The 20,453-nt window shown below is 45.7% G+C and overlaps 1 protein-coding gene across 5 annotated transcripts in view; it reads left to right on the top strand.

The window, feature by feature from the left end:
- ctnna2 (catenin (cadherin-associated protein), alpha 2) overlaps positions 1-19,776 on the top strand; it is a 1,150,825-nt gene extending 1,131,049 nt beyond the window's left edge. For all 5 annotated transcript variants that reach the window (XM_078407736.1, XM_078407821.1, XM_078407459.1 and 2 more), the window contains one exon: positions 19,006-19,776. In XM_078407736.1, coding sequence (XP_078263862.1) covers positions 19,006-19,293 — 288 coding nt within the window. In that variant the 3' untranslated portion in view covers positions 19,294-19,776. The remainder of the gene's footprint in view (positions 1-19,005) is intronic.
- Positions 19,777-20,453: the final 677 nt, after the last annotated feature.

Here is a 20,453-nt window from a genome sequence, read left to right as displayed (position 1 = left end):
CAATGTGCACTGCAGTGTAGCTCAGTGTTTCTGGGCCATCTGCTCAGTCCTTTGCCCAGTCTGCCACAGAATGTCCCCATTGACTGGAGCGGAAAGACAAAGCCAGCAAGAAGCAGGACTGTGCAAGAAAATAACTGCAGATGCTGGTACAAATCGAAGGTATTTGTTCACAAAATGCTGGAGTAACTCAGCAGGTCAGGCAGCATCTCGGGAGAGAAGGAATGGGTGACGTTTCGGGTCGAGACCCTCCTTCAGTCTGAAGAAGGGTCTCGACCCGAAACGTCACCCATTCCTTCTCTCCTGAGATGCTGCCTGACCTGCTGAGTTACTCCAGCATTTTGTGAATAAATACCTTCAAGAGGCAGGACTGGTCAGCGTGCTCACTCTGGTCATAAGCACAAATTACTGGAGTAACTCAGCGGGACAGGCAGTGTCTCTGGAGAGAAGATGCTGCCTGTCCCACTGAGTTACTCCAGCATTTTGTGTTTATTCGGTTTAAACCAGCATCTCATCTGCAGTCCCTTCATACACATCATGCTCATACTGGTCAGGTGCATTAAAGTTTGTTTGACTCTGACGAGCGAACAAAACAGACACCGCTTCACCGAGTAATTGAGAAATCCTCAGCAGCCATACGGCACACGTCATGCTGCTCGCAGAAAGTAATTAAATTGTTTCTCTTCAATAGTTTTCAATTCCCCCAATTATTCACCATGAATCCCATCCTTTACTCAAATTAATATCCCAAATTTAAAAAAAAACACACTGATTTCCTGGCAGCTAAGCCAGACACCTAAATGAGTTACCTTTAGATCATAGAACGTAGAACAGTGCAGAAGAACAAGGCCTTTGGCCCCCAGTGTCAAACATGATCAAGTGCAGACAGAGATTAGTTTTACCTGACATCATGTTGAGCCGATGGGCCTGTTCCTGTGCTGTGTGGTGATGTTCTATAATGTGAATAAATGGGATTCGTATGAAAGGGTGTATGTTAGCATGGACATGATTTAGTTTAACTAAGAGATACAGGGCAGAAATAGGTCCAACGGCCCAATGAATCAACGCCGGCCAACGATCCCGTATATTAACACTATTCTACGCACACACTAGGGACAATTTACCATTTTACCAAGCCAATTAACCTACAAACCTCTGCGTCTTTGGAATGTGGAAGGAATCCAGAGAACCGGAGAAAACCAACGTGGTCATGGGGAGAACATACAAACTCTGTACAGACAGCACCCTTAGTCATGATCAAACTCGGGTCTCTGATGCTGTAAGGCAGCAACTCTACAGCTGTGTCACTGTAATGCCCATGGCTGATGGCCGAAGGACTTGTATCTGAGCTGCACTGATCAAAAACTCCATGACAAATGCTGAAGAGCTATTCTTAAACTGTGGCCCCTGGTTCTGGACTCCCCCAACATTGGGAACATGTTTCCTGCCTCGAACGTGTCCAACCCCTTAATAATCTTATACGTTTCGATAAGATTCCCTCTCATCCTTCTAAATTCCAGTGTATACAAGCCTAGCCGCTCCAGTCTTTCAACATATGACAGTCCCGCCATTCCGGGAATTAACCTAGTAAACCTATGCTGCACGCCCTCAATAGCAAGAATATCCTTCCTCAAATTTGGAGACCAAAACTGCAAACAGTACTCCAGGTGCAGTCTCACTAGGGCCCTATACAACTGCAGAAGGACCTCTTTGCTCCTATACTCAACTCCTCTTATGATGAAGGCCAACATTCCATTGGCTTTCTTTACTGCCTGCTGTACCTGCATGCTTCCTTTCAGTGACTGATGCACTAGGACACCCAGATCTCGTTGTACGTCCCCTTTTCCTAACTTGACACCATTCAGATAATAATCTGCCTTCTTATTCTTACCACCAAAGTGGATAACCTCACACTTATCCACATTAAACTGCATCTGCCATGCATCTGCCCACTCACACAACCTGTCCAAGTCACCCTTTCATTTTTTCCTTAGTGCCTAATCAGATGTACAGCACTTTGGTCAACGTGGGTTGTTTTTAAATGTGCTATACAAATAAAATTGACTTGACTTGACCCTGCAACCTCATAGCATCTTCCTCACTGCTCACACTACCACCCAGCTTTGTATCATCTGCAAATTTGCTAATGGTACTTTTAATCCCTTCATCCAAATGATCGAGACAGGGAAAATTATGAAATTTAAGACGTGGAAAAGGTACACGACTGGGCAATGTTTGGTGGGATAAGGCGTATGTGCAGACAAGTGAGACCAATGTGTTTCGGCAATTTAATCTGCATTGAAAGGTTGGGCCAAAGGCCCTATTTCTGTACTGTATATCTCAACGACTGGCTCTATGAGGTGCGACTGATCATTGGGGTCATGGACAATGTTGGCAAGGGTGTGTGGTTGCTGAGATGATTAATGGGTGTCACAGAGTCATAGAGTCATGCGCAGTGGAAACAGGTCCTTCGGCCCAGCTTGCCCTCACCGACCAGCATGTCCCAGCTCCACTAGTGTCACCTGCCTACCTTTGGCCCGTCTCTCTCTAAATCTGTCCTATCCATGCACCTGTCTAATAGTCCCTGCCTCAACGACCTCCTCTGGCAGCTCGCTCCTTACACCCGCCACCCTCTGTGCGAAAAATATTACCCCTAAGATTCTTATTAAATCTTTCTCCAAACACAAACCTATGTCCTCTGGTTCTCGATTCTCCTAGTCTGGGCAAGAGAGCCTGTGTGTCTACCTGATCTATTTGGTGTTGAAGTGACGAATGGAAATTATTGGGGGTGACAAATTGTGGTCGTTTAGGTGAACGATAAATGTTTGCCAGGATTCTAAGACGGATAGTACGGCTGTCAGAGGTTATGGGGAGAAGGCAGGAAAATGGAGTTCAGAGGGTGAAATAGATCAGCCATGATTGAATGGCAGTGTAGACCTAATGGACCTAATGGCTCTTAATTCTGCTCCTATCACTTATGAGCTTAAGTAAGTTGTTGAACGAACTTTGGCTGATTATTGGTCTGTGATAACTGTGATCATTGGCGGTAAAGGAGGTTGCTGCGATGGTGAATCATAAAGTCATGTGATAGGAGTAGAATTAGGCCATTTGGCCCATCAAGTCTACTCCGCCATTCAATCATGGCTGATCGATCTCTCCCTCCTAACCCCATTCTCCTGCTTTAGCCCTATAACCTCTGACACCCGTACATATCAAGAATCTATGTAGCTCTGCCTTAAAATTCTCCACTGATAGCCACTAATCCGCTTGGTGCTTGATTACTGGGGCTGGATAGTAGATTGCTGGGTAGTCATTGGTGCCCAATAGGTAGTCATTGGTGTAACAGATAGGGAGTTGTTGGTGTGAAAAGTGGATGGTTTTAGGATGAAAGATGAAGAATCACAGGTTGCTGGGTTGAAATAAAATGAGTCTTTGCCAGAGAGGAGAATGGTGTCTTGTCGGAATGATAGGTGGACGTTTGCCAAGCGTCGGGTGGGTGGTTGCCATCATGAAGGTTGGCTGGTTGTCACGTTGAAAAATGGATCGCTGCCAGGTTGAGGGATGGATGATTGCCATGACGAAGGATGGACGGTTGCCAGGGTGAAGAAATGTATGGTTGCCAGGGTGAAAAAGAAGCCACTGTTGCAAAGCTTCCCTGCAATGGAGCAGCCTCTAATCCTTCCTGACTCATAGAGTCATAGAAGGATGCACAGACAGGACAGGTCTGGAGGGATATGGGCCAAATGCAGGCAGGTGGGACGAGTGTAGCTGGGTCATGTTGGTCGCTGTGGGCATGTTGGACCGAAGGGCCTGTTTCCACGCTGTACGACTCTATGACTATGATGCAACACAGAAGCAGGCCCTTCGGCCCACTGAGTCCATGCTGACCATTAACCACTTATTTACACCTTTTTTGTTTAGTTTAATTTAAAGATACAGCATAGAAGCAGGCCCTTCGGCCCACCGAATCCATGCCGACCATCGATCACCTGTACACTAGTTCTGTGTTTTCCCAATTTCACATCCTTCACCTAGGTGCAATTTACTGAAGCTAATTAACATGCAAAACTACAATGTCTTGTGAATGTGGGATGAAACCCAGTATTGTCCAATGAACCTGATTTAATAAGGAAATTCAAGGTAAAGGAACCGCTTGGAGGTAGTGACCATAATATGATTAGTTTTAATAACCATATAACCATATAACCATATAACAACTACAGCATGGAAACAGGCCTGTCCGGCCCTACCAGTCCACGCCGACCATTCTCCCTGACCTAGTCTCATCTACCTGCACTCAGACCATAACCCTCTAATCCCCTCCTATCCATATACCTATCCAATTTACTCTTAAATAATAAAATCGAGCCAGCCTCCACCACTTCCACCAGAAGCCCATTCCATACAGCCACCACCCTCTGAGTAAAGAAGTTCCCCCTCATGTTACCCCTAAACCTTTGTCCCTCAATTCTGAAGCTATGTCCCTTATCTGCAATTTAAGAAGGAGAAGGTTAAATTAGAAGTGTAGGTGTTGCAGTTGAACAAAGGGGACTATGAAGGCATGAGAGAGGAGCTAGCCAAGGTTGACTGGAAAAGGATCCTAGCAGGAAAGACGGTGGAACAGCAATGGCAGGAATTTCTGGGCATAATCCAGAAGATGCAGGATCATTTCATTCCAAAGCGGAAGAAAGATTCTAAGGGGAGTAAGAGGCAACCGTGGCTGACAAGGGAAGTTAGGGAACTAAAAGAAAAAGATGTATAACATAGCAAAGAGTTTAGGGAAGCCAGAGGATTGGGAAACTTTCAAAGGACAACAGAAGGTAACAAAAAGGGCAATACGGGCTGAAAAGATGAAGTACGAGGGGAAGCTGGCCAAGAATATAAAGAAGGATAGTAATATCTTCTTTAGGTATGTTAAGAGAAAAAGATTAGTAAAGACAAATGTGGGTCCCTTGAAGGCAGAAACGAGTGAAATTATTATGGGTAACAAGGAAATGGCAGAAGAGTTGAACAGATACTTCGGATCTGTCTTCATTAAGGAAGACACAAACAATCTCCCAGGCGTACTAGAGGACAGAGGATCTAGGGAGGCAGAAGAACTGAAAGAAATTTGCATTAAGTGAGAAATAGTATTGGGTAGACCGATGGGACCGAAGGCAGATAAATCCCCAGGGCCTAATGCTCTGCATCCCAGGATACTCAAGAAGGTGGCTCTAGAAATCATGGACGCATTGGTGATCATTTCCCAATGTTCTATAGATTCAGGATCAGTTCCTGTGGATTGGAGGATAGCTACTTTTCAAGAAAGGAGCGAGAGAGAAAACGGGGAATTACAGACCTGTTAGCCTGACATCGATGGTGGGGAAGATGCAGGAGTCAATTATTAAAGAGGTTATAACGGCGCATTTGGATAGCAGTAAAAGGATTGGTCCAAGTCAGCATGGATTTATGAAGGGGAAATCCTGCTTGACTAATCTTCTGGAATGTTTTGAGGATGTGACAAGTAAAATGGATGAAAGAGACCCAGTGGATGTAGTATATCTAGAATTTCAGAAAGCCTTTGATATGGTCCCACACGGGAGATTAGTGAGCAAAATTGGAACACATGGTATAGGGGGTAGTGTATTGACATGGATAGAGAATTTTGTTGGCAGACAGGAAGCAAAGAGTAGGAATAAACGGGTCCTTTTCAGAATGGCAGGCAATGGCGAGTGGAGTGCCTTAAGGCTCGGTGCTGGGGCCGCAACTATTTACAATATATATTCAAGATTTGGATGATAGAATTAGAAGTAACACTGGCAAGTTTGCAGATGACACAAATCTGGGTGGCAGTGTGAACTGCGAAGAGGATGTTCGGAGGTTGCAAGGTGACTTGGACAGGTTGCGTGAGTGGGCAGATGCGTGGCAGATGCAGTATAATGTACATACATGTGAGGTTATCCACTTTGGTGGCAAAAACAAGGAGGCAGATTATTATCTCAATGGTGTCAGATTAGGTAAAGGGGAAGTGCAACGAGAACTGGGTGTCCTTGTACAGTCACTGAAAGTAAGCATGCAGGTACAGCAGGCAGAGAAGAAAGCTAAAGGCCTGTTGGCCTTCATAACGAGGGTATTTGAGTATTGGAGTAAAGAGGTCCTTCTGCAGTTGTATAGGGCCCTGGTGAGACGACATCTGGAGTATTGTATACAATTTTGGTCTCCTAATTTGAGGAAGGACGTCCTTGCTATGGATGCAGTGCAGCGTAGGTTCACAAGGTTAATCCCTGGGATGGCGGGACTGTCATATGAGGAAAGATTGGAAAGACTGGGCTTGTATTCACTGGAGTTGAGAAGGATGAGAGGACTGGACAAGCTAGACGCAGGAAAAATGTTCCCAATGTTGGGGGAACCCAGAACCAGGGGACACAGTCTAAGAATAAAGGGGAGGCCATTTAAAACTGAGGTGAGAAGAAACTTTTTCACCCAGAGAGTTGTGAATTTGTGGAATTCTCTGCCACAGAAGGCAGTATAGGCCAATTCACTGGATAAATTTAAAAGAGAGTTAGATAGAGCTCTAGGGGCTAGTGGAATCAAGCGATATGGAGAGAAGACAGGCACAGGTTACTGATTGTGAAGGATCAGCCATGATCACAATGAATGGCGGTGCTGGCTCAAAGAGCCAAATGGCCTCCTCCTGCACCTATTTTTCTATGTTTCTATGTTTCTTAACCAGAGCACCCGGAGAAATCCCACGCGGTCACAGGGAGAATGTGTAATGCCTGTATATGTATAATGTTTAATGGTTAGGCAGCATCTGGAGGACATGATCTGCAGATGCTTGTGTCTGAAGGGTCCCAACCCGAAACATCACCTGTCTATGTCTTCCAAAAATGCTGCCTGGCCCGCTGAGTTACTCCAGCACTTTCTGCTCTACGCCAGATAACAGCATCTGCAATTCATAAGTTCATGTGATAGGAGCAGAATTAGACCATCCGAGTTTACTCTGCCATGCAATCATGCATGATCTATCTTAACCCCATTCTCCTGCCTTCTCCCCTGACACCCGTGCTAATCAAGAATCTATCTTTCTCTGCCTTAAAGATATCCACTGACTTGGCCTCCACAATCTTCTGTGTTAATGAATTCCACAGATTCACCAACCTCTGACTAAAGAAATTCCTCCTCATCTCCTTCCCAGAGGAACGTCCTTTAATTCTGAGGGTATGGCCTCTAGTCCTGGACCCTCTCACTAGTGGAAACATCCTCTCCACATCCACTACATCCAGTTCCTTGTGTCTTCAGAGTTTGGAGTTTCTCAACAATCAAACACACCTTCGAGGCACAAAGTTGCTTTAAGTTTGATTGCAATTGTGTCGTGTTCTGTAGCTTTTATTTTGCACTCTTCCTTCTTTAACACCACAAAATGATCAAAGAGCTTCATGCAATCATGCTATTAGTATAATTGCTTCTGGCTCTGGCACTGGTTGCTCATCCCAGAGGCTTGGTGCAAACTCTGCCGAGGTTAATGGGATCATATTGTCCTCCCTGCAAGCTGAATAGGTCCACAGTGAAGCTGATTTCAGCAGGCCCTACCAGCATAGGTGGCTGCAGCTCTGATCCATACAGATTAAGATAGCTCCCCATCCACTCCCATCCTCAAATTTCACTTGAGCAGCTTACAACCCAGCGGTATGAATAATGATTTCTCTAACTTCAAGTAACCCTTGCATCCCCTCTCTCTCCGTCCCTGCCCCACCCGAGTCGTTGCACTCATTTCAATGTCGTCCTGGTGAGTTTCATTGTCTGTAACTCATTTTCACCTAGGCCCACGGCGAACAATGGCCTGTATCCTTAATCATCTATACTTTTTTGCATATCTTTCATTCATCTGTTGTATGTCTCTCTCTATCACCGTCTACATCTCTCGTTTCCCTTTTCCCAATGACTCTCAACCTGAAGAAGGGTCTCGACACGAAACGTCACCTATTCCTTTTCCACAGAGATGCTGTCTGATCCGCTGAGTTACTCCAGCTTTTTGTGTCCCCATCCTCTCCCACTGGTGGGCAGCAGTGTGGCTCAGCGGTAGAGTCGTTGCCTTATAGCGCCAGGGAGCTAGGTTCGTTCCTGAATACCAGCGCGGTCTGTACTGGAGTTTGCACGTTCTCCCTGTAATAACGTGAGTTTTCTTTGGACGCTCCCACATAGACAATAGACAACAGACAATAAGTGCAGGAGGAGGCCATTCGGCCCTTCGAGCCAGCACCGCCATTCAATGTGATCATGGCTGATCATTCTCAATCAGTACCCCGTTCCTGCCTTCTCCCCCATACCCCCTGACTCCTCTATCCTTAAGAGCTCTATCTAGCTCTCTCTTGAATGCATTCAGAGAATTGGCCTCCACTGCCTTCTGAGGCAGAGAATTCCTCAGATTTACAACTCTCTGACTGAAAAAGTTTTTCCTCATCTCAGTTCTAAATGGCCTACCCCTTATTCTTAAACTGTGGCCCCTTGTTCTGGACTCCCCCAACATTGGGAACATGTTTCCTGCCTCTAACGTGTCCAACCCCTTAATAATCTTATACGTTTCGATAAGATCTCCTCTCATCCTTCTAAATTCCAGTTATACAAGCCTAGTCGATCCAGTCTTTCAACATACGACAGTCCCGTCATTCCGGGAATTAACCTGAGATGAGGAAAAACTTTTTCAGTCAGAGAGTTGTGAATCTGTGGAATTCTCTGCCTCAGAAGGCAGTGGAGGCCATTTCTCTGAATGCATTCAAGAGAGAGCTAGATAGAGCTCTTAAGGATAGCGGAGTCAGGGGGTATGGGGAGAAGGCAGGAACGGGGTACTGATTGAGAATGATCAGCCATGATCACATTGAATGGCGGTGCTGGCTCAAAGGGCCGAATGGCTTCCTCCTGCACCTATTGTCTATTGTCAATTGTCTATTGATCATCCTCATCATCTTCTCAAAAATGTTGATCAAATTCTGTATCTGCTGTGTTCAAAACCATGCTGAGTCCCTAATTAACCCATTCTCTTACAAATGAGAGTAAATCCTTTCACAGAGAATCCTCTCCAATATCTTCCCTTCTACTGACTTGATGCTCATCGCCCTATAATTCCTTGGATTCTCGACTTTCCCTCTTAAATAAAGGAACAACATTAGCTACCTTCCAGTCCCCCAGGACCTCACCCGTAGCTAGAGAAGATGCAAAGAACTTTGTCAAGGCTCCTGTAACCCCCTCTCTTGCCTCTCTCAATAACCTGGGATAGATACCATTGGCTCCTGCCGATTTATCCAACTTAATGCTTGGGCAGCACAGTGGTGCTGCTGAAAGAGGGCATAAGGTCATTATGTCATAAGTGATAGGAGCAGAATTAGGCCATTCGGCCCATCAAGAGCTGCTCCTCATGGCGGTAGAGACCCAGGTTCCATCCTGATCTTGGGTGCTGTCTGTGTGGAGTTTGCACGTTCTGCCTGTGGCCACGTGCGTTTCCTGCGGGCGTTCCAATCAACTCCCACATCTCAAAGTCGCGCGGGCTGATAGGTTAATTGTACTCTGTAAGTTGCCTGACTGTGTAAGGAGTGGATGAGAAAGCAGGGTAATGTAGGACTAGCGTCAACGGGTGATCGATGATCGGTGTCGACTCGGTGGGCCGAAGGCCATGAATGTCTAAAAGCTCTTTCTTGATCTCATGCCTTCTTAATCCCTCTTCATCTCTAGCTGCCCTTGCATATTGTTGTCTCCACACTGATCTCACTGATCACCATGTCTTCCTCCTTGGTGAAATGCACATGCTGATTTTCACAAAGGGATACTAAATGCTGGAGTAAATCAGTGGGTCAGGCAGCATGTCTGGAGAACATGAATAAGAGGACGTCTGAAGAACAGTCTCGACCCAAAACGTCTCTCCAGAGGTGCTGTCTGACCCGTTGAGTTACTCCAGCTTTTTGTGTCTATCTTCGGCTTACCAGCATCTGCAGTCCCTTCCTACACATGAATAGAAGACATTTTAGGTCAGAAGCCTTCTTGAGACTTGTCACTGCACCTCGGTACACGTGACAATAATAATCCTGAACCGAAATGTGAACCTTGCGAATAATATGCAATCTTATCCCAGAACCAACCTCTGCTCATATTTCTCTTTCCCTTGCATTGTCCTGGGCAATTACAAGATCAAAAACCTAATGATTAACAAACTGAATGTGTGAAGGGAGGAGCTAGATAGCGCTCTTAAGGATAGCGGAGTCAGGGGGTATGGGGAGAAGGCAGGAACGGGGTACTGATTGAGAATGATCAGCCATGATTACATTGAATGGTGGGTTGGCTCGAAAGGGCCGAATGGCCTCCTCCTGCACCTATTGTCTATTGTCTATCTCATTGAAACGTACCGAATAGTGAAAGGCCTGGATAGAGTGGACGTGGAGAGCATGTTTCCACTAGTGGGAGAGTCTAGGACTAGAGGTCATAGCCTCAGAATTAAAGGACATTCCTTTAGGAAGGAGATGAGGAGGAATTTCTTTAGTCAGAGGGTGGTGTGGAGGGAAGAATAGATCAGCCATGATTGAACGGCGGAGCAGACTAGATGGGCCGGATGACCTGATTCTGCGCCAATCACTTATGAATTCTCAGTCTAGTGAGCTGGGGAACTAAAACAAGCAAAATCAATTATTTGTGGACCAGCAGCAAGGAGATATAAATAACGATGAGTACGTCTGGTTAAAAACGCAAGCAATTTGCCAATGGCCTAACAGTAAGTCAGCATTGTCCTGCCAATATGTGACTTCAGAATGGTTGACTCAGTGCCCTTGGGTCAAGTGGAGATTAAGCTATAGGTCTTAGACTCATGAAGCAGTGCAGCACAGTCATCTGCCCTTCGGTCCATTGCGTGTTTATCAACCATCAGTCACTGACATTGACCACATCCCCAGAATAAATAAAAACTTCACATCCAAGTTCAAACATCTTTATAAAACCTGGGATGGAGGGACTGTCACATGAGTAAAGATTGTAAAGACTGGGCTTGTATTCACTGGAGTTTAGAAGGATGAGAGGGGATCTCATAGAGACGTAAAATATTATGAAAGGAGTGGACAAGCTAGATGCAGGAAAAATGTTCCCAATGTTGGGGGAGTCCAGAACCAGGGCCCACAGTCCAAGAATAAAGGGGAGGCCATTTAAAACTGAGGTGAGAAGAAACTTTTTCACCCAGAGAGTTGTGAATTTGTGGAATTCTCTGCCACAGAAGGCAGTGGAGGCCAATTCATTGGATGAATTTAAAAGAGAGTTAGATAGAGCTCTAGGGGCTAGTGGAATCAAGGGATATGGAGAGAAGGCAGCCACAGGTTACTGATTGTGGATGATCAGCCATGATCACAATGAATGGTGGTGCTGACTTGAAGGGCCAAATGGCCTCCTCCTGCACCTATTTTCTATGTTTCTATGTTAACCAAGGACAAACATGTATCAAAGGTGGCTCAGGAACATGAACCTCAGCGAAGACCAAATGCCAACTGGCTCAGGATGTCTGAACTGAATCTCTAGCTGGATCTCCACAGCCTCTGATAGGCTAAGAAAATTAAAGATTATTAAAATGATACTAAAAGAATTAACAAAATAAAAGCCTTTTAAGAATAAAAATAGAATTTAGTTAAAATGCCAAAATATAATTACAATATATACTGTAACACAATGCGAAGGACAGAACTGCTGATAGGCTCAAAAGGCTGGAGTAACTCAACGGATCAGGCAGCATCTCTGGAGAAAAGGAATAGGTGACGTTTCGGGTCGAGACCCTTCTTCAGACTGAGAGTCAGGGGGAGGGAAACTAGAGGCATGAAAAGGTTCAGAACAAATCAAAGCCGGCACCGATGACCAAAGAAAGGTTGAGCCCACAATGGTCCATTGTTGGCTGTGGAAGAGGTGGCAACGAGGGGATGTATGGATGCGAACAATGGAACTGGCAAGAGGACTATGGTGGGGGACGGGCGGAGAGAAAGGAAGGGTGACTTAAAATTAAAGGAATCAACATTAATTAAAGCAACTGAAAGTGTTTGTCTTCCTGATTTCCAGCCCATGAATCTCCAGTAAGGTGAGGCAAAAATCAAACTGCTGGAGGAACTCAGTGGGTCAAGCAGAATCTATGGAGGGAAATGGACAGTCAAACGTTTGGGTCAAGACCCTTCATCTGGACTGAAAGACTTGTAGATTAATCTTTCAATCACCATCTGCCAATCCAAGTCAAGATCAAACCCGGGTCTCTGGCGATGGAAGACAGCTAAACACTTCTGCGCCACTGTGCCACTGATGGCATAGTTAGGCCGAAGGGCCTGTTTCCGTGCTGTCTGACGATGACCATATGACTCTATGATGCTAGTGCAGAAAAAACAGACAGGTGACTAGGCACGATAAGGAGCAATTCCCTTAGTCAGTGGGTGGTGAATCTGTGGAGTTATTTGCCACAGAATGCTGTGAAGGCCAAATCAGTGGACATTTTTTAGGCGGAGATAGATAAATTCTTGATTAATACAGATGTCAAAGGTCATGGGGAGAAGGCAGGAGAATGGGGTTAGGAGGGAGAGATAGATCACCCATGATTGAATGGCGGAATAGGCTTGATGGGCCAAATGGCCTAATTCTACTCCTATTCCTCATGACCTTACGACCTTATGAGCAGGAATTGGAAACGGCATCATGCTGGCAGCAACAGGCTGCAGTCCATTTCAGACTCAGCACTCCATGACACACTGGTCAACCTGAGGAGCACCTTCAGCAACAGACTGGTTCCACCAAGATGCAGCTCAGAACTCCACAGGAGATCCTTCTTCCCTGAGGCCATCAAACTGTACAACTCCTCCCCCTTTTGGGGTAGGGTAGACTGACTCCCCTCCCCGGCCTCTCCACCAACCCCAATCTTTGCACATCCCTAATCCTTTCCACTCATCACTTCAGTTTCATATTTCATGCATCTTGTGTTTTATGACTGTTGGCAGATCAGTTTCCCTCCTTGGATAAATTACGTGTTATCGTATCGTATCATATCGGCGTATTCACTATCGCCCAGCATTTTGCCACAGTGTGCGTAAGTGAGCTGTAGCGGGGTACCATTCTCCTCCCTGCCGCTCTGATTTCACACAAGGCTCATCAGCAGTGAAATGAACTGAAGCAGATTCCCTCCTCAATTCCAGCTACAAATTTATGCCTAAACAAGTGAAAACTCCTCCGGGAGCCAAGAACGATCAGAAATGTGAGAAGAAGAAGATGAAGAAGGGAGAAGAGAGCATTAAAAAACAAAGAAGACAAAACACATAAGCGGCACCTTCCCAGCATCAACCATTTTCTAGAAGTATAAGAAAATAACTGCAGATGCTGGTACAAATCGATTTATTCACAAAATGCTGGAGTAACTCAGCAGGTCAGGCAGCATCTCGGGAGAGAAGGAATGGGTGTCGTTTCGGGTCGAGACCCTTCTTCAGTCTGAATAAGGGTCTCGACCCGAAACGTCACCCATTCCTTCTCTCCCGAGATGCTGCCTGACCTGCTGAGTTACTCCAGCATTTTGTGAATAAAACCATTTTCTAGATATTAGTTTAAACCTCAACACACACCTGGCTCCCAGTACGGTACAGAATCAACTTCAAGCTCCTCCTATTCACATACAAAGCCCTAAACGGGCTTGCCCCCTCCCCCCCATATCAAAAATCTTCTAACCCACCACTCTATCTCCAGGACCCTCAGGTCGGCCAATTTGGGGATACTGACTATCCCGCGGTCAAGGCTTAAGCTCAGGGGTGACCGCGCTTTTGCGGTTGCAGCTCCAAGACTGTGAAACAGCATCCCTCTCCCCATCAGAACTGCCCCCTCCATCGACTCCTTTAAGTCCAGCCACAAAACCTATTTCTACTCCCTAGCCTGTGAGGCCCTCTGAGGGGGCGCTGTGAACTGTTTATGTATGTGCTGTTATGTTTGTGTGCCATGGTACGTTCGTTTCTTAGTACCTGAACTGATGTACAGCACTTTGGTCAAGGTAGGTTGTTTTTAAATGTGCTATACAAATAAAATTGACTTGACTTAACTTGACTTGGCAGGGGGGCTCTTAGATTCTCACCTTCAGACCATGGAAATACCTTCAGTGAATTTCAAATCCTTAATGGAGTTGTACACTTTGTGTGAGAGTAATTTAGCACAGATTCTGCCCTGCCACAATGCTATCACATACGTACATTCTGCCTGCCACAGTATCATTTTTGTCAACACTAAAGTATAAGTATTTAGAATGTAGATAATTAGAGAAGTAGACACTAGAAATCTACGAGTGCATTGTTAGACCATTGTCTAGGACCAGAGGTCACAGCTTCAGAATTAAAGGGTGCTCTTTTAGAAAGGAGGTGAGGAGGAACTTCTTTAGTCAGAGGGTAGTTAATCTGTGGAACTCATTGCCACAGAGGGCTGTGGAGGCCAAGTCAGTGGACATTTCTAAGGCAGAGATCAAGAACAGAAGTTCTTAGTTGATTAGAACGGGTGTCAAGGGTGATGGGGAGAAGGCAGGAAAATTAGGAAGCAGAGATCAGCCATGATTGAATGGCGGAGTAGACTCGATGGGCTGAATGGCCTAATTCTACTCCTTTTACTTGTGAACCTGTGAACTTCTGAAGACATAGGAACTGGATTAGGCCATTCAGCTGATGGAGCCTGCTCCACCATTTAATCATGGCTAATCTATTTTTCCCTCTCAATCCGACTCTCCTGCCTTCTTCCCGTAAACTTTGACAGTAATCAAGAACTTATCAATCTCCTTTTGAAAAATATTCAAAGACTTGGCCTCCACCGTCATCTGTGGCAATAGATTCCACCGATTCACCGCCCTCTGGCTGAATAAATTCCTCCTCATCCCCTCCCTAAAGGAACGTCCTTTTCTTCTTTTTGTGTTTGCCCTTCATTAAGGTTTGTCTTTTTTGTTCCGCAGGGTCTGGCCCTCTCAGCTTACTCCCCCTTTGCTCCCCAGCCTCCTGCGCTCCATTGCATGTAGTTCTAGCCTGCCAAACCTCTCCCTATACCTCAGGCCTTCGATTCCTGGCAACGTCCACTTAAATCTCCACCGCACTCTTTCCAGAGGAACGGCATCTTTCCTGCATCATGGTAACAAAAAAACGATGAAGACCAACATGCCAGAAGTCTTCTTCACCCGGACCCCCCCTCCCCACCCCCCCCTCACCCCCACCCTCCCCACCCCCTTATTAAAGGCCTTGCTTAAGTCCATATAGGCTCCATCTGCCCTCATAATGCTGATTTCTTCTGCATTTAAGCGGCTCTTAGATCGGCACATGGATAGCCACAGTTTAAGAATAAGGGGTAGGCCATTTAGAACGGAGATGAGGAAAAACCTTTTCAGTCAGAGAGTTGTGAATCTGTGAAATTCTCTGCCTCAGCAGGCAGTGGAGGCCAATTCTCTGAATGCATTCAAGAGAGAGCTGGATAGAGCTCTTAAGGATAGCGGAGTCAGGGGGTATGGGGAGAAGGCAGGAACGGGGTACTGATTGAGAATGATCAGCCGTGATCACATTGAATGGCGGTGCTGGCTCGAAGGGCCGAATGGCCTACTCCTGCACCTGTTGTCTATTGGAAGTGCATGGAATAGAGGGATCAGGATTATGTGCAGGCCGATGAGATCACTTTAACTTGGCATCATGTTCGGCACAAACATTGTGGGCCGAAGGGCCTGTTCCTGTGCTGTGCTATTCTATGTACTATGTTCAAAAAGCTCAATCATATTCGTGAGACGTGATCTCCCTCAAAACCCTGCTGACTACTATCCTTAATCAACCCCTGTCTTTCCAAATGCAGAAATATCTTGCCCCTCAGAATCCTCGCCGGTATCCTGTTTCCAGCATGGAAAAGTTAGGCTTGCTGGACTTTTAACTATGGATAACCTTTGCAACCTTTCTGAAGTAACTTCTGAGCCCTGGTTGAAATAAAATGCTTTCAATGTGTCTACTTCTATGTACTTGCCTTGAAGCTGCTGTTGCTCACGTTTGCCAGATTGACTGCTGGGGGGCAGGTTTCCAATGGGGGATGGATGGACTGACCGAAACATACTAGTGTTTTAGAAAAATGAGAAATGGTCCGATTGAAATGTTGAAGATTTTGGGAGCAATTGATCTGGAATATGCTGAGGCAGTGTTTCTTCAGGTTAGAGAGTGAAGATTGAAAAACCCAAAAAGCCTTTGTTTATAAACTGTGACCCTTGGTTCTGATCTTCCCAAAAGAGGAAACATCTCCTCCACATCTATGCTGTTAGTACCACAGAGGGTCTTTTATGTTTCAATCTGGTCCACTCTCTCTTCTAAACCCAGCTTTGAATTTAGAGATACAGCACGGAAACAGGCCCTTCGGCCCTCCGAGTCCGCACCGACCAGCGATCCCCGCACACTAACACTGGCCGACACACACTCAGAGCAATTCACACTCGTACCAAGCCAATTAACCTACAAACGGTTGGAGGCTTTGGAGCGTGGTTGGAAGCCGAAGATCTCTGAGGAAACCCGGGCGGTCAGGGGGAAAACGTACAAACTCCATGCAGACAGCATCGAGGTTGAATCGAACCCGGGTCTCCAGCACTGCAAGCGCTGTAAGGCAGCAACTCTACCGCTGCGCCACCGTGCCGCCCCAACATTTGCCCAACTTTTTCTCACAAGATAACAACTCATTCCAGGTCTTACGATAGAAAAGCCTCTAATGCATTAATATCCTTCCTTAAATGAAGATAAGGTTACTGTGCACTCTGCTCCACATGTGGCCTCGTCACTGGCATACATAAATAACCGAAGCATAACCCAGGTGAGGGATCGTCGACCTGATTATAATTGCTGATTAGTTTCCTTTTCGTTTATTGTCAAGTGTACCGAGGTACAGGGAAAAGCATTTGCTGCGTGCTAACCAGTCAGCGAAAAGACTGCACGTGGTTACAATCGAGCCATCCACAGTGTACACATACATGATAAAGGGAATGACGTTTAGTGCAAGATGTGGAGAAAATGGATAGGAGGTGTTTCGAGTCGGAACTCTTCAGAATAAGAAAAGTCCTGACCCGAAAGGGAACCTACCCATTTTCTCTAGGGATGCTGCCTGACCCACTGAGTTACTCCAACATTTTGTGTCTGTCTTTGGTCTAAACAAGCACATGCAGTTCATTTTTTTATCATTTTTATAATCTCTAAAGTCTAAAGATGTATAAAATCATGAAGGGAATGGACAGGGTGAATGCACAGAATCGTTTACGTAGCCTAGGGGAATCAAGAACTGGGTGACAGAGATTTAAGGTGAGAGGCAAAACATTTCATAGGAATCTGAGAGGCCACTTTTTCACACAGAGGTCATGGGTATATGGGAAAAAAACTGCCAGGGGAGTTAATTTGGGCAGGTAGAATAACAGCATATAGAAGACATGTGGGGTATCTTAAAGTATGTGGGCTTTAGTCAGAGGGTGGTGAATCTGTGGAATTACTTGCCACAGGAGGGTGTGGAGGCCAAGTCAGTGGATTTTTTTAGGCAGCGATAGATAGATTCTTGATTAGTACGGGTGTCAGAGGTTATGGGGAGAAGGCAGGAGAATGGGGTTAGGAGGGAGAGATAGATCAGCCATGATTGAATGGTGAAGTAGACTTGATGGTCCGAATGGCCTAATTCTACTATCACTTATGACCTTAAAGTTTGAAAGGTTCTGTCTTAGGAGTCATGGTGCGTTGCTGCAGTGCATCTTATAGATGGTACAAGCTGCTGCTCCTGTGCGTTAGTGGTGGAGTGTGTGATAGGTTGTGGATGATCTGATCATTATCACGCTGCTTGTTTGTGCCTCATTTCCTGCATCACATAAGTGACTGCACTTTATGGATTAGCCGGGAAATGTGCTGGGACATTCTAAGATGCACAAGACTTTCCATATCTTTCACTGAGATGTTTATTAATATTGCATTAATATTCTGGGGAATTTTACTTATTGAAGTTTTATATTGTAGGTATATTATGTATAAGATCACGCGGAGAATAGATAGCCTTACCCAAAGTCGGGGAATCAAGAAACAGAGGTCGTAGGTTTAAGGTGAGAGGGGAAAGATTTAATAGGAAACTGAGGTGCAACCTTTTCACACAAGAGAGTGGTTGATTTCTGGAACGAGCTGCCGGAGGGGGTGGTTGAGGCAGAAACTATAACAACATTTAAAATACATTTTGACAGGTACATGGATAGGAAAGGTTTAAACGTTAGAGGGATATGGGCCAGACATGGACAGGTTGGACTGGTGTAGATGGGGTATCTTGGTTGGTGTGGGCAAGTCGGGCTGAAGGGCCTGTTCCCAAGCTGTCTGACTATGCCTCTATGTTATCTAATGAGTACTGTGTTTACAGACCTGTTTTGCAGCTGCAAGTAAGAATTTCATTGTTTTGTTTCAGTACAATGGCAATAAACCACTCTTGACTCTTGACAATTATTTAAACTTATTCCTCAGAAATGTTAATGGAAATAGAGTCATACAGCATGAAAACAGGCCCTTCGGCCCACTTGCCCACACCGGCCTACATGTCCCATCTACACTAGTCCCACCTGGCTGCGTTTGGTCCATATCCCTCCAAACCTGTCCTATACATGTACGTGTCTAACTGTTTCTTAAACGTTGGGATAGTCCCTGCCTCAACTACTTCCGCCAGCAGCTTGTTCCATACACCCACCACCCTTTGTGTTAAAGAGTCACCCCTCAGGTTCATATTAAATCTTTCTCCCCTCACCTGAAACGTATGTCCTCATTCTTGATTCCCCTGCTCTGGGCAAGAGATTCTGTGCATTTACCCTGTCTATTCCTCTCGTGATCTTATGCACTACACCAATGACTACACATCTGTAAGATCACCCCTCATCCTCCTACACTCCAGGGAATAAAGTCCCAGCCTGCTCAACCTCTCCCTATAGCTCAGGCCCAGTGTTTTATTAACTGCGCTGATTGTGCCTTCTCTTCCGCCTTGTCTTCACAGTTGGACAGTGCAACCTCCCTCATCCAGGCCGCCAAGAATCTAATGAACGCGGTGGTCCTGACCGTGAAGGCCTCCTACGTGGCTTCCACCAAGTACCAGAAGGTGTTCGGCATGGCGGCCATCAACTCTCCCGTGGTGTCCTGGAAGATGAAAGCTCCCGAGAAGAAACCGCTGGTGAAGAGAGAGAAGCCCGAAGAGTACCAGACCAGGGTGAGGAGGGGATCTCAGAAGAAGCACATTTCCCCCGTGCAGGCCCTGAGCGAGTTCAGGGCAATGAACTCCTTCTGAGACCCCGTGCAGACCCTGACACTAGCCCTTTCAAACGATCAACGATGCACTTAAATAAAAATTAAGCAGAGTAAGGTGTCTCCATGCTGCAAAGGTACAGAAATAAATCATTGACTTCCTCCTGGCCAAATTGGGATCAATCCATTGATGAAATGGAATTTAAAAAATCTAGCGTTAAAAATATGTAAAATCGGGTTTTGCATTGTTTGAAAACAAGGAATTAAAATGTGCCGGGGCTAGAGTGGCTACGCAGTTTCCGAAGCTGATCAATCTTCTGTGCTTTAAGCTCCTAGGGCTGTACTATCAGTGCTTATATGTTTCAAGTAATACAAGACTGGAAATTAAAAAAACAAACTTAAAGCCAATGTGTTCCTCTGTTTGGTGTAGTTTGAAGCACAACATGTAACTTCAATGGCCTGTTTATTTATTTATTTTATGATTATACTAATGTGTTATAGAATAGTTGGATTGTGCTTTCTGGGTGGGGGAAGGGGGTGTGGGGGGGGGGGGGGGGGAGGGGGAGGGGGAAACTGAAACCATATTTATTTTGTGGGTATTAGTGATGTTCCCACGGCCCCGGATGCCCGGTTACTAATCGTACTGACGACCGAAGTGGCGACCGAGCGTACTTTAATCTTAACTTTCAGCTGTACCAGAAACCAGCTCGACAAGCAAATCCCACGGAATTAATAGACAGTAACGTAAAGCAGATTTGTTTCACCAGACGAGGTTCCTGAGAAGGGAATCTTCCAAGGGTGGTTCTCCCTCTGACAGTGCTGTACTAGCCAGTAGATAGTGAACGGTGTGTTAGAATGGAACTTGACAGTGAATGATGTAGAATTTTGATTTGCTTAAACCGTGGATGACTAAATATGTCTTTGTATCCCCCCTGATAGTTCAAATAAACTCTTCAACCATCCCCCATCAGATGGGCTTGCTGTGTTTATTCCTCAGCTCGTCGTATTCTTTCGTTGTGATTGCGGGCCCAGACAACTGAATGCTGACAACTGAAGGTAGACACAAAATGCTGGAGTAACTCAGCGGGACAGGCAGCATCTCCGGAGAGAAGGGAGGGGTGGCGTTTCGGGTCGAGGCCCTTCTTCTGAAGAAGGTCTGAAGAAGGGTCTCGACCCGATACGTTCACCCATTCCTTCTCTCCA

Source organism: Rhinoraja longicauda, chromosome 1, assembly GCF_053455715.1.
Source record: "Rhinoraja longicauda isolate Sanriku21f chromosome 1, sRhiLon1.1, whole genome shotgun sequence".
Lineage (NCBI taxonomy): Eukaryota > Metazoa > Chordata > Chondrichthyes > Rajiformes > Arhynchobatidae > Rhinoraja > Rhinoraja longicauda.
Note: the sequence above shows the minus strand (reverse complement) of the source record. Positions and strands in the feature narration are given on the sequence as shown.